At 31.5% G+C, this 15,184-nt stretch overlaps 1 protein-coding gene across 1 annotated transcript in view; it reads left to right on the top strand.

Moving 5' to 3' along the window:
- Positions 1–15,184, top strand: part of LOC115885766 (probable multidrug resistance-associated protein lethal(2)03659) — a 43,409-nt gene that overhangs the window by 3,599 nt on the left and 24,626 nt on the right. Inside the window, exons 3-8 of the mRNA XM_030904777.1 lie at positions 347–555; positions 4,837–5,058; positions 8,627–8,783; positions 8,863–9,199; positions 13,394–13,712; positions 13,770–14,328. Of these exons, the coding sequence (XP_030760637.1) occupies positions 347–555; positions 4,837–5,058; positions 8,627–8,783; positions 8,863–9,199; positions 13,394–13,712; positions 13,770–14,328 (1,803 nt within the window). The remainder of the gene's footprint in view (positions 1–346; positions 556–4,836; positions 5,059–8,626; positions 8,784–8,862; positions 9,200–13,393; positions 13,713–13,769; positions 14,329–15,184) is intronic.

Genomic DNA, 15,184 nt, shown 5'->3' with positions numbered 1-15,184 from the left:
GTCAATAATTGACATATGATATTATGTCATTCTATTCAGAGTGTCATTTTCTATCGAATAAAGTAAAAAAACTAGAGTGCCATTTAGAAATCAAAAGTTGTTTCGGGTGTAACAGGTAGTGACCAAAAACGCCGTGACCAAAAATAATTGAATACGTCAATCAATCCTAATTTATTTCACCAACATACCAAATCTCGTTCTGTAATCTGAAAAAATAAAAATGTTATAGAGGTGAGCCACTTTCGAGTCGCACCCGGTATAATACACATATATTTTGAAAATATCTTTATAATAATTTATTATATTATATAGGTTATAACTAGTTAATATAATCTATTTCTTTCAGCATTTACGAACCAGAAGCTATAGGAAAACTGGTTTCTTACTTTGTTCCTAATCAAACCAAGCTTACGTTACAAGATGCTATTTATTATGGATGTTTAATGATCGGTTTGAAATTTGCCCAAGCGTTATACTTGCAGAACTATCACATATACTTGCAACAACTTGCCATTCAAATACGAACTTCATTTTGTTCGTTAATTTATAGGAAAGGTAAACCACCGGTGATGAGAAACTTTTTTTGTTTAAAATTTGTATTTGATGTGTATCAGTATAATAACCAAATTTAGAACTACTGTTATGAAAAGAGACTTACTTCTTCCTTATTTAAATAATGATTCGAATGCAGTTTTTCAATTATTAGGACGAAAAAAATTAATTATAAATTATAAATACCTATGCAATAATATAATAAAATACATGTATCCACTGAGCTGAGCGCAAACTAGACTTGCGCAAGTTTCGGAATTAAAAATTGAAACTTTCTTGAAACCCGCAAAAATCTAGATACTTACGTATATAGTTCATATCAAATAAACTTTTAGTCACGTGATTTAGCTTGACCGGCACAGCGTTGTCCACTTTTACATATTTTCTTTTAATCAAAATATTTTAGGAAACAAAAATAAATTAATTATAAATATATAAACAGTTATTATTTGCATTAACAAATCTCACCTTCTTAACAGCACTTAGGGGACCTAAAGAACCATTACTACCGCTTTCCCGGTCAATATATTCTAATAAAGTTGCGATGAGTTTTTTACGGCTATTAAGCTATCTCGTACACTCACAGTAAAAGAGGTTCTAAAAAGAACAATGGTCGACTGCATGCAAGGTCTCCTAATAAAATTTTTTAAGCTTAAAGTATCACAACATAATTTATTTAAACCAAAAACTCGTAGTACAAATATAAAAGTCAAAACGCATGACAATGTCAGGAAATAAATAAATAAATGCGGCAACTTGGCATTTTTTACAGTAGAGCTACCACCTGAATCCCCAGCGGGAAATTTATATTCCAACTAGTCAGTCCGGCGCCGAATATGTTTATTATTGGCAACAATGAATTAAAAAATCGCGCCCTCGATTACGTAACTAAAAGATTAATTGGTATCAAATACAGGGTGAGTTTCCTACGATGTTCTCTATGGGTATCTCGGAAACTACTGAAGATAGAGAGTCGGTTAAATGGGCAAAGAATTGCAGTTTTGTGGGGTCATAAATATGCGCCTTTCAGGTTTATGAAAAAGTTCATGGCTTACTAGATATTTCGAAAAAAACAAATTTCGGCTATTTTAAAAATTGTTCCTAATTCCATTATAAGCTATTTTAGACAAAAAGTTTTCAGATAAAAGTTGTAGATAATCACATCCTTAATGAGACTGTGTCCTCCGCTTTTTTCTAAAGCCTGTCATTTTTGACATATGATACAAACATATGTTTTTTTTAAATTAATTTAAATTTAAAATAGTTGGCCATGACTTCATAAAAAGCGCCAATTTTTAAGCTTTTTAGCGATATAAGCTAAAATATGTTTTCTTCGAAAACTTACTGAGTTATAGCCAATTCTTGACATTTTTAAACAATTTCACTTAGTTAGTCATGGAAACAAGTTCAATCGCCGTTGCTCTCAGGAATGTTAAGCTGTCACATCCAAACTTTGTAAATTAAAATAAACAAAAATTGTAAATATGAATTTTTCAAATGAAGAAAAGCGTGTAGATACTCGCGCTTCAATAGAGTGGTTCCAACATGAGTTTCATTATACCCCCCATAAGTGAAAGAAATGTTAAAAATTATTTATATCACAATTATGCAAACTCAGGGATAGGAAGAGGTGGACTAATTGCATGGGTCCCCTCGATCACCTGACCTATCCATTTTAGATTTTTTTTTATGCGGTATGGTTAACAATAAGGTTCACAAAAGAACTTATGAATTAAGAGAGGCACTCGAAGTGGCGGTACGAGAGAAGTTTAATTAAGTGGACCGGTCCTTCTGTAAGAATAGGTAGTAATTCAGTTTTAAAAGTATGTAACTCAAAACAATGGCGGATTTTTTGAACATTTTCTAAAATAACTTAAAGTGTATGTAGTGATATATTTTTTTAAGTTTTAGTTTGTGTAATGTAAAGTGTAAAGAACAATTTTAGTAATATATTCTGACTTTTTATAAGTTATAAAATTTATAACAGAATAAGAATACCATGCAATCTAAGTGAAATTAGTCAAGGAAGATAAGAAATGGCTATAGCTAAATTTAACTTTTCTAACATGTCTTGAAAACCGTTCTCTAAAAAACGTAACATTCACTTGTCAACGTATCCTTGAAAATGTATGGTCAAGAAAAGTTGAACCAATAATCCTACACGCTTTTCTTCATTTGAAAAATTCATATTTACAATTTTTGATTATTTTAATTTACAAAGTTTGGATGTGGCAGTTTCACATTTCTGAGAGCAACGACGATTGAACTTGTTCCCATGGCTAACTAAGGGAAATTGTTTAAAAATGTTAAGAATTGGCTATAACTCGGTAAGTTTTCGAAGAAAACATATTATAGCTTATATCTCTAAAAAGCTTAAAAATGGCGCTTTTTATGAAGTCATGGCCAACTATGGTTTCCATATAAAAAAACATATGTTTGTATCATATGTCAAAAATGACAGGCTTTAGAAAAAAACGGAGGACACAGTCTCATTAAGGATGTGATTATCTACAACTTTTATCTGAAAACTTTTTGTCTAAAATAGCTTATAATGGAATTAGGGACAATTTTTAAAATAGCCGAAATTTGTTTTTTTCGAATTATCTAGTAAGCTATAAACTTTTTCAAAAATCTGAAAGGCGCATATTTATGACCCCACAAAACTGCAATTCTTTGTCCATTTAACCGACTCTCTATCTTCAGTAATTTCCGAGATACCCATAGAGAACATCGTAGGAAACTCACACTGTATACGTGCGTATACGTGCTCCCACACACGTTCTAATATACTTGTGCAAGACCTGTTTCTGCAAGTATACTGGAACTTATGCGGTAGGCATTAAAATGATCCGCTAATGGGATAATAGTATATTATTCAACGAGCATATAATGGCGGCTGTTATTCACGCGGATGAAGTTTATGAATAATAATAATAATAATTAAATTATATAAATCATTCAAGTGAATAACAGTCATTATATGCGAGTAGAATACTATACTTTATCCAGGACTATGAAAAAAATTAGATAATATTAATATAAGTTTTTATTTTTAATGTCAAAAAAATATTGAACGAGTATAACGAGTAAGTAACATGGAAACAAAACATTGAAATTTTCTTTAACTAGGTAGCTAACTAATTTAGCTTTAACTAATTAAAACAAAAATTATTTATTTACATTAATGGTAATGTTTGACAGCTCTTGTTTGGAGTTTGGATCGAGATATCCGTGGAAGCGGTGAATGATGAATTTTTAAGTGTATACTTTCTTGATTATGCGGTAACAGAGGACGTGGAATTATCTGAGATCCGGGCACCAATCCATAATTTGGATTTTTTTTTTGTTGCCATAATTTTTTTAAAGTTTCAAAATTAAATAACTCGGTTTATTTTCAATTTATTTTAAAAATGGTAAAGAGAAAATATGTTTCTTTTGACCAAATTTACCACCCCTTAAAACATCTGCATTTATTACTGGAACACCATGTAAATAAATAATTATTTATATTTTGTAGGTTAAATGCATTATTATATACAGGGTGTCCCAGAAATAAGTGCAAGTGTTTTAAGGGATCTAAGGGTTTTAAGGGTGTTTTAAGATCTCGATAAAAGAAACATATTTTCTCTTTATCGTTTTTTAAAAAGTCCAAAATAACGGAGTTATTTTACTTTGAAAATTTCCAAAAAATATATTTTTTGCTAAAATTTTGAGGACCACTGGATCTTTTCTGGATTTTCTTTCTTGTAAATTTAATCTACTACAGTACGTCTGTTCGTTCTGTAGCTACGGGGTATCCGTGAGAGGGGAAACGATATTCTCTCCATGTTTTTCGTAAAAAATTAAACGACGCGTCCCATCAATAAATATTCGACAAATTTGCAAGTAGCCAATAAAATGAGTGGGCGGAGCGATTTGCGGTGACGTACTCGTCAAGTCGACGTATAAAATACGACGTTGTTTATTTAAATGTTTTTTTGTCCGCATTCCTTTTATAGACACAGATCCAGCAGACGTACTGTACCTATGTTGCCGTATGCTCAAGAAATTATGTTTTTTAACTAAAAACTAAAAAAAAATCCTATTTTTTTTTCAAAAAATTCCGAATTTTCAAATTTTTTTTCGCGAAAAAAAACCTCATTGACGTGTTTCTGGGGTTGAACTATACTCCCAGATAAAATACTTGCACTTATTTCTGGGACACCCTGTATATTCATATTTATTATTTACTGAATCCATTATAATATATTTTTGTTCATATTGATTTTTTCTGTTTATTTTTAGCATTAAGACTTACCCCATCAGCTATGAACGAAATTAGCCTTGGAAATATAATAACAGTTATAACAAAAGACGTGGTAGCGTTTGAAGGAACCCTCATGCTATTTAGTGATCTATGGGTAGAAAGTATTAAATTATTTGTAACTTGTTACCTGATCTACAATAAAATGGGACCAGCCGGATTTGTAGGAATTGGTTGTCTTTGCTCGGTACTTCCTGCCCAAGGTAAGTATAAGTATAGCCCAAGTGGCACAAATGTGCTTAAAATGGTTATATAGAGTGTTATATAACAATTCATGATAAATATGTACTATTTTTCAAGTGCTTTATAAACCCTAATACGATAGTTATAAACACGAAATAGGCGCAGGTTTATAAAACAATATACTTATTTAGAAGTACGTTAAAAACTCTCCGATAACGCTTACAAAATAATATTGAGTACATTACAAAATATTTATAAAACTGTTTTATAAAAGATTTATAAATATTTTAAAAATAACATATTTGTCTCAGTTAAAATATTTTTGTAGCATGCATCTGCATTTTTATTTTTTTAGTTATCAAGAATAAAATTATAATATCGTGTATTTATAGTGACCAAGACAAAACTGATTTTAAAAATGGCAAAGTACACATATATTCTATTTAAATGACAAATATGGCTAATTTAAAGAAATATGTAAATTGTATAAAAAGTAATATCTCCTAAAACGCTCCAGGAGTTAAATTTTCCTGCGGAGTAAATTTTACTGATATTATATATTCATATTTGTGGAAATATTTTAAGGCGCATTCGTTTTAATAAGATTTTGCAGTTATAATAAATATTTAATTTTTAGGAAATTACTGCAATGTTACCTGTAAACTGAAAAATCGACATTATCCAATATCCGATATTATTGTAAACTGATTGGTTTCTTATAAGTACGTTTATTTTGAATTAAATTTCGATTATTTTGTTTTGCAAATCCCGAGTCGGTAAAATGGCCGACATACAGTCGTCCAAATTCAACATAAAATCATGGCGTCGACTAACAAAACATTTTTGTTGCTCAGGGAGCAGTTATATAATTAACTTGTTTTACAATGATGCTATACGGAACATATTGGTTTTATTACTTAAAATAATGTCGGCAAAATAAATTAAATTTGTCTATATATTCCTGTGCTGTCACATTTACAACAATAAAATTATGGACGTGTGTTTTTAAATTCGCAGTAGGTTCATCAATACTTAAAACATAGGAAGACATTTAAAAAAAATTAAATTTTCATCGATTTTTCTACGGCAAATAATTGGAAAAAATACATAATTAAACACAAATTTGACTTTCAATTATACTTGCAGACTTTATTTTTATTCTGGCAACATTGGATGACTTTCTTTCCTTCACCTTTTTGATACGAACGCCACAGAATAATAACGTAGAAATGGGTCTCACTACTATGTAGTCGAACCGGGTTTTAATATAGCAGTATTGTTGCACTTCACGTGTTATCCCGCTATTTCAAAACCTGATTATTTTTTATTCATTTTGCTTATGTTATTTATTTTTTGTTAGCTACACTTAAACACAAATATGTTTAATATCAAAAATAAAATCTTCTAGTTGTTTCTTGAGGTTAGTGCTATAGTATGTTTATAAGGTTTCCTAAATAACATTTTTGTATTTAGGGAAACACTTTTGTTTTTTAATCGCTTTATAAGTATTTAAATTCGTTTCTTTAACAGCAATTATAAAATTGTTTTCTTAGAGTAGCGGTCGCGACTAAATTATTGCGAAGATCAAATTTTTTTATAAATCAGTCGTAAAAACAGCTATAAAACATGTCGATAATGTTTTAATAAACTAAAATGCATATTTTTATAGCTCTTTTGTAAATATTTAATAATTGTTTTAAATTATATTATAAATCAATTATAAAATATATCTAGCTCAAGCATAAATAGTTGTATAATATTTGTTATATAAACGTTCCTGAGCATATTAACGAATATGTTTATAAAAATGTTTTATAAATTAGTCGCCAAAACATCTATATAACAAAATAATAAAACACATTTGTCTCTATGATAAATTTGTGTTCTTTGCGTTTATTATATAACAATTCAGTGTACGAGATCGCTTTAATAAATCGTATATAAAACACTTCACGCTCATAATAATTTATTGTGCTACTTGGGAGAGAATAAGAGTGTTGATAAATAATAATAAAGGTGTCAAGATAAACAAAATAAAACACTGGATTACCACTATAGGTATACCAAAACACTTATCAAAACGTCTTTTTAACACGCCTTGGCCCCGTGGGCCCCTCTCTATATCCGCCATTGGTTGTCCATAAATGTTGATTTTGTTTCTAAAATTATGTTTTACCCTACATTTTTAATACAACCTCCAAAATACCGTGTGAATTACCTGTATATTTATTCTAAATCCTAATGGTTTTCATGTTTTCTTGGTTCATAATTTCGAGGTTAATGTCATATGTCATAATAAAGCAAATGACGTTTGACGATAAATTAATAAATATAATAATGTACTGATAATTTAAATATTTATATACTAATTCAACATGTTTCACGTTTGTAAATTACATAATTTTTAATTTAATATCATCCTAAATAAAAGGAAATATGAAATATATTTCGATAAAACGTTTGACAACGGCGCAAACAAAGTTTTGTAGTGACATCTGTGCGGTAGAGGTGAAACCTAAACAATTACGAAAGTATTCTGCAATCAACCTAGTTTATTTCAAAACTTGAGTGATTTCGGGTCCACAATTTTTAACGCGTAAGGAGCCATCTGGTATACTCTGTGATAAAATTTTAAAATACATAAAAAATTCAAGGTGCCCGTTTTTCATGCCGGTGAATGTATAAATGCCATATACTTATAAACTTTACTTTATAAATATACAGGGTCTGACAATAGTGCGTCGGGCATGTATACCTCCTAAAATAAAAAAAAACTTAGCAATTTTGTTTAAGTGTAAACCTAAAGTATGGTATTAGGATGTATTTCAGGAAAATAATTTAACCTCTACAGGGTGACTCAAAAAAGTGTGAGTGGATGAGGATGATTTTTTTTAAATGGAACACCCTGTATATTAGTATATTTTTGGCTTCCTTTCTGATAACTTTACATAATTTTAAGATATTTTTAAATAAGTTTTGATAGCTTCAGAGATATTAATAAATAAATAAAAAAATATTTTTTTCAGCCTTTTTAAAAAAATTATTAAAAATACAAGAACTGTCCTGAAATCGAAACTATATTAGGTGTTTACTTTAGATGGTCTGTACCTACTTTGCTATAAATATCGTAATCTTAAATCATACAGGGTGTTCAAAATTCTACGCCACACTTTCTAAAATATAAAATAATTTTTCTTCGTTATTTTAAACGGAACACCCTGTATATCATTCTTTTAATAGATAGAGAATTAAAAAATGAACATTTTTTGTATTAAGAGTATTTCAAAATTTTTAACGGTTTCGCAGATACCACTCACACTTTTTTGAGCCACCCTTCAGAAGTTAAAATATTTTCCTGAAATACATTCTAGTACATACTTTAGGTTAGCACTTAAAAAAAACTTCCAAGTTTTTTATTCTAGGAGCTACAGATGCCAGACGCACTATTGCCGGACCCTGTAGGATGAATACAGTCGCCCCTAATTAGTAAAGTTATCGAGACTCTACGGTAATAAGAAAAAAAATCAATTTGACCCTATGGATTGTTGCAATGGACGAACTTAAAGAAACTACAATTTTAATTTCTAGTGTATGTTGGCAAACTTATAAGAAACTTAAGATTGGACTTGGGAAAGAAAACAGATGAACGGTTACAAGCTACTCAAGAGACTCTATCTGCCATAAAAATAATAAAAATGTACACATGGGAAACAGTATTTTCGAAAAAAGTTGAAAGTAAACGTGTGTAAGTAATATTAAGTTATTATTTGTGAAATACGATTATGAAATATTCGTCTAGGTAACTAATTCAAATTATCTTCCAGAAAGGAAATGGGATATCTTATGAAATCATTTTACTTAAGATCAATGAACTTCATGGTTGGCATATTTACGTCAAAAATTGGTTTGTACGCCTTGATGATGACTTACATTGCCGTCAATGAGGTAGCTGACGCCGAAGTAATTTTCTATGTTATGAAGTGCTTCAAAGATTTAAAGCATTCGATTAGTATATTAATTCCTATTGGACTGGGAAGAGGTGCAGAACTTCTAGCATCTGCTAAACGGATTAGTAGAATCCTCAACAGCGACGAAATCGAAAACGACGACGACTACATGAATAAGAAGTCAAAGGTTAAAGCTAGTAATGTCAATGTCAAAGTAAGCTATATACAAATATTAGACTTCATAGTATATTTTTATACAATATGATCGAAAAAAAAACGGGCGTCAGCGAAGGCTATGAAATGAAGTTCGCTGTCATTTTATATGTAAAATTATATGGGGAATGTAATCGATCGTCATTTTCAAGCTAACTGGACGCCGTTTTTTCGATTATACGGTATTTTAGTGCTAATTAGACAAACATAAAGTTATGTACAGGGTGGCCCGCATTATAATCGAGAAACTTCGACAAACTTCAACTGTTTTGAAGAGTAAGAACTTTGTGTCCGTGCTTGCACTACTGAAAGGAAAATATATATTCTCGCTATCTTTCGTATTGTCGATGTATTGATTATTTCGACTCCAAATATCTTGAAAACGATTGCGTGGGGATTTTCCTATTTTAGGGGGGACGGGGTATTCTGACAACAGATGTTCTTCCTCCGAGGGTATACACCCTTCGACGGTCGAAGAGCTTGCCTCCGGCTGAGGTACCCGTGAGGTGGAGGCTCTCTCTCCATCTTAATCTATCTCCATTAACTCCGTCTCTCTCGATTTTCTCCACCTGTTTAACTTGGTCTCTCCATAGACCTGATACCGGTGGTATTCCGAATCTATAATAGAGGATATATCTACCTCCTCTATTACCTATATTGGAGGTCAATTCCCTCCTCCCTCGAGTTGATGACTCGCCAACTCCATGTCCTTAAATTGGAGTTCTGGGCCTGGATAAAAAAAAAAGGCTCAGCAGGTCAACTCAGACCATCGAGTCCACACCCCAACTTTGGGATAGCCAACCGTGTAATGTTTGGCAGGACTTCTCTCAGTTCAGTCAGAGCCTCCCACAGATTGAGATACCTTTTGGTGACCCTACGTATTAGGTGACCCTACCCTACGATCGTAGCATCGGAGATATAAACTTGAATATAATTTATATTTGGTGACCAGGTCGAAGTTGTGTCTCGTTTGACCCTGTGCATTGTCGGTTAGTCTCGAGACGCTTCCTACGAGTATATCCGGATCCTGTTGATCCTGGAATATATCCTGATCCTGAATATTCTGAGAAGCTAATTAGAGTTGCAATTCTTGGTATATCCAGCTCCAAAAAGGATAGGATATCCATCTCATAGGATATTTCATAGTCTCAAGACAGATCTTTATGATACTGATTTTGTAACATTGATCTGACAGGATGTAAATCTCTATGGTGTAAATGAATAAGTGCTTAAAATTTTGGGACATGGACTGCTAATTTAAAGGATTAAAGAATGTTTTCCAAATGTTTATTGTGATCGGTTTTCGAAAAAGGTTACAAATTTGTGATTTTATTTCACCCTATACAAACAAAATATCTTTATGGGGAAGGACGAAATCAGAAATTTTTGTTTGGAAAAACTTTTGTATTTTCAAAAAAAAAATAACTTGATTTGCAATTATTGATTTCAGTTCTCTTGATTGGCAGTTGTGTCTGTAATTTTAATTTACATATAAATATAATTTTTTGTTATTTTTCATCTGTCAAAATCTTCCATGACTCATTGAACAGACAGATTATGCAAGGTGTCCCATTTTCGTGTCCGTTTTTTATTGTTAAGAATTTTATAACATTTTTTGTGTTATTCTATATTTTATAATTTAGAACACATTGACATTGTACAGGATGTCCCATTTTCATGTGTTTTGCGAGGTTTCTCTTTTATCGATAGAGCTACAAAGATACGGTTTTCACATTACTTTGCTACTTTTTTATTAATATATCAATGACCCCCTTCGTATCTTGTTTTTTTTATATCTAATCAAAAAGATGAAAACTAAATCCGTAGATTTTTTGCGTAGACTCCAGGGGTGTAACTAGTTTTTCGCTGTGAGCTGCCATTTTCGAAAAATGACTCACCCTACCAGTATTTTTTGTATTTTTGCACCAGAATATCATAGTTAATACAACTCATACTTATTTTTTTATGGAACAGCCTGTATATTATTTTTTTAATTTTATTTGTTTTGTTATGACATTTCTAAAAATATAATACACTCTATACTTATTTTTATAAATAAGGTAAAGGTATGCATTATTTACTTTTACATAAATCTACCTAGTTTAAAAGAGTATTATTATTTTATTTTATTTAATTTAAACAGACAATTTTGCTTTTCATCGTGCGTTCAGCGTTATCTTAATAAACTGCACTGAAAATGAACTTCCGCTACTTTTGAATAATACGCTGTACAGGGTGGGTCAAATTCGACGCTTTTAAATGGAAACAACCTTTTCTATAGGAGATAGACGAAAACTAATATCGGTGTCTGGAGCTCAATTTTCATCAAAAACATGATGGTGAAAACCGCACATCAATATCTGTTACCGTTTCGGAGTTACGGGGTGTTTTTCAAAAATGTGCATTTTTAACAAATCGCTGTAACTTTTTTGCTAAGGAAAATTTTGTATTTCTATGAAAACATTTCCAAAGCACCTTTTTACGTAGAATTTAATGTTTTAAGTATAATTTTTCTAAAATTAATAATTTAAGAGTTATCAACAGAAAAATTAATTTTTTATTTGGGACACCCTCTATATTTTTAATTAACTGAGAAGAATTTAAAATTACCTTTCCAAAAATATAGCACACTTGATATTTTGTTATAATCCCCTTCGAAATACAGAATTTTTAAAAGTTCCCCACTTTTAACTAGTAGGCTTTGGACCCCTTATTGATGGTATGCCCTTAATGGAACTCGAAAACATATTTTTCCAGCAAGACGACGCACCGTCTCTGAACACTGAAGTTATCAGCAAAATTTTGCAGCCAATTTCAAGAATAATTGAATAGCCAACGAAGATCCCAGCCGTTGGCCGTCGAGGCCGCCTGACTTAGTGCCCCATTGATCTAATCCTATGGATATATTTGCTGAAGAATAAAGGTTCCTTATTCTTCCGTATAATCTAGACAAAAATTAGAAATACTTAGCAGTTATGGGAGGGTATCTTTCACCCCCACTGATTTAATGAATTCCGCGAGAAATGTCCAAAAACTGCCCCGTCTGTCCATAACAGAAGACGATCGAGATGTCGAACACCTGTAGCAAAATCTCATGTCTTGGTTTGCTATTTATTTTTATTGTTATTAGATATAGTTTAAATGTGTTGATATTGGTTAAATTTATTTTAAATTGTTATAAAATTCTGCATCTCTCATAGCAAATATTATTTTCGTTTTAATTGATGCTCACAGCTAGATTTATTTTGCAATACAGCCGGTGCCGTTCAAAGCCTACTTATTTAAAGCGGACGGATTTTTATATACTCTATATCTCGAAGGGGAATCGAGCAAAATATCAAGTGTGTTATATTTTTAGAAAGGTAATTTTAAATTCTTTTCAATAAATTAATAATATACAGGGTGTCCCATATAAAAAATCAAATTTTCTGTTGATAATTCTTAAATTATTAATTTTAAAAAAATTATACTTAAACCATTAAATTCTACGTAAGGTGCTTTGGAAATGTTTTCATAAAAATACAAAATTTCCATAGCAAAAAAGTTACAGCGATTTGTTAAAAATGCAAGATTGAGCTCCAGACACCGATATTAGTTTTTGTCTATCTCCTATAGAAAAGGGTGTTTCCATTTAAAAGCGTCGAATTTGACCCCCCCCCTGCTTTTTATAGTTTTTTTTGTACATCCGAGTTATTGATATTTTAACCAATATTTGACGTCGAATAAATTATTCCATTGTTTTTATTATCTAATTTATACCGGCCGCCTATGTTAAAAAGTTAAATAATGCATTTTTGTACCTTGTTTATGAAAAGAAGTATAGATTATATTATATTTTTAGAAAGCCTCATAAACACGGCAAATAAACAAAAAAATAATATACAGGGTATCCCATTAAAAAAAAAGCAGCATAAGTTTGGGTCATATTTGGATATTGGAAGTTATAGGATAACCGAGATACAAAAAGTGTCGATAAATGCAACATTTTCGACAGTTCGCCCAGTATATATCTATATGTAGCATCTTTAGTTTCGTAAAAAAAAGTAGCACGTGATGTGAAAACCGCATCTTTGTACCTGTACTCAAAAACGGAGAAACCCTGTAAACACACGAAAAAGGGACACTCTATACCTGAAAAATATTCAAATGGCATTGAAATTTTATTGAAATATTACAAACCACCATTAAATTTCAGATTAAAGACCGTGATATCCTGAAGAATATTTCGACTGAAATTAAACCAGGACTTACAGTTGTGACCGGGCCTCTGGGATGTGGAAAAAGTTCCCTTCTGAAATTATTTTTAAGAGATCTACCGGTATCTGACGGAAAGCTTGTTAGCGAAGGTTCCTTTTCATATTCCTCACAAGATCCGTGGCTATTCCCTTCATCCATTAAACAAAACATCTTGTTTGGAGAAACTTATGACCCAGTTAGGTATAATCAAGTGGTCAAGGTATGCGCCTTGGAGTATGATTTCGAGTTGTTCGAACAAGGAGACGAGACTATAGTAGGTATAACATAATTTGACAATGATTGTCGTAGAATTGTAACTTATAATATATTTTTAGCTGACGGAGGTAAAAATCTTAGCGGTGGACAACAAGCTAGAATAAATTTAGCGCGGGCAGTGTACAAAAAAAGTCACGTGTATCTATTGGACGACCCTCTACACGCTTTAGACCCCAACGTTCAGGATTTTGTTTATCAAAATTGCATTAAAGACTTTTTAAAATACGAATACTGCGTCTTGGTTACACACAATGTTAAGCATCGGCAAGGCGCTGATAACTTGATCCTCATGAAGGAAGGTTCCATAAAATTTGACGGTAAAGGAACAGATAATAAAGCAGATTTATTGCGAGAAACAAGTTTAGAGCCGGAGATATTGAGTTCAGATTTCCAAGAAGACATTGGAGATATAAACGAAACTACACAGCTTATTAATGACGAGAGAACTAACCAAAAGAAAGTGTACAGTGAAGTGAAGAAAATAGGAAAAGTAGACTTCTCTGTATATAAAAAGTATTTCTCATTTGGAGGTGGAATTTTTATGTTTATGGTCATATTTTTCCTGTTTATGATTACGGAAACGTCAGAAAGTTACTCTGCTAGATTACTAACAAACTGGTATGATATTACATCTTCTACAGGATACTACAAATTCGAGATACGAGCATTGGTATCTCGGAAACCTTAATAGATACGAAGATGGTTGAATCGGGGCAAAGTTGCGCCTTCGGATGTTCGCCAACAAGCTATCAAAAAAGTTTTAAAAATTTTAAGGATCCCTGAGTTTTTTGAAAAAAAAACGATTACCGAATTTTATTTTTACCTGCCGTTACTTTTAACAAAATCAAAAAACTAATTGCACTTTCTCATAGCCTTTTTAACTTTACTAGATACAGAAGCCAACTTAATTTTTTTAAATACGGATCTGCATTTTTTATTTCAGGTTTTGAAAGAACTCGGCCTCCGGAGTACAATGATATGCCACACTTTATACTTTTTTTTGTTTTGGGTACCTTAACAACAACAAAACTATTATTTAAAATAATTTCAAGTCCGACTCTGGTTTTTTAAATTATTTAATCTGATTATATTCATCGCAACAGTATTAATCAACACTAATTAACATTGAATAAGGAAAATCGAGCCAATTGAAAGATTGAAATATATAATATCAGCGATTTAAAGATATTATTTTCGAGGGGTAAACACATAGGGCAAAAAGTGTACACCTACATCCTCTATCCTTAGTACATCCCCTACATCCTCCAGTACATCCTCGGTACATCCCCTACATCTTCGTACATCCCCTAGTACATCCCCTACATCCTCGGTACATCCACTACATCCCCGGTACATCCTCGGTACATCCCCTACATCCTCTGTACATCCACTACATCCTGGGTACATCCCCGGTACATCCTTTTAGTTCTTATTCATATTATTATCAATCATATAGGTATAGATATCAATCAGA

The sequence above is a fragment of the Sitophilus oryzae genome, unplaced genomic scaffold (assembly GCF_002938485.1).
Source record: "Sitophilus oryzae breed Bouriz unplaced genomic scaffold, Soryzae_2.0 scaffold_41_pilon_pilon, whole genome shotgun sequence".
In the NCBI taxonomy this organism is placed as follows: Eukaryota; Metazoa; Arthropoda; class Insecta; order Coleoptera; family Curculionidae; genus Sitophilus; species Sitophilus oryzae.
Note: the sequence above shows the minus strand (reverse complement) of the source record. Positions and strands in the feature narration are given on the sequence as shown.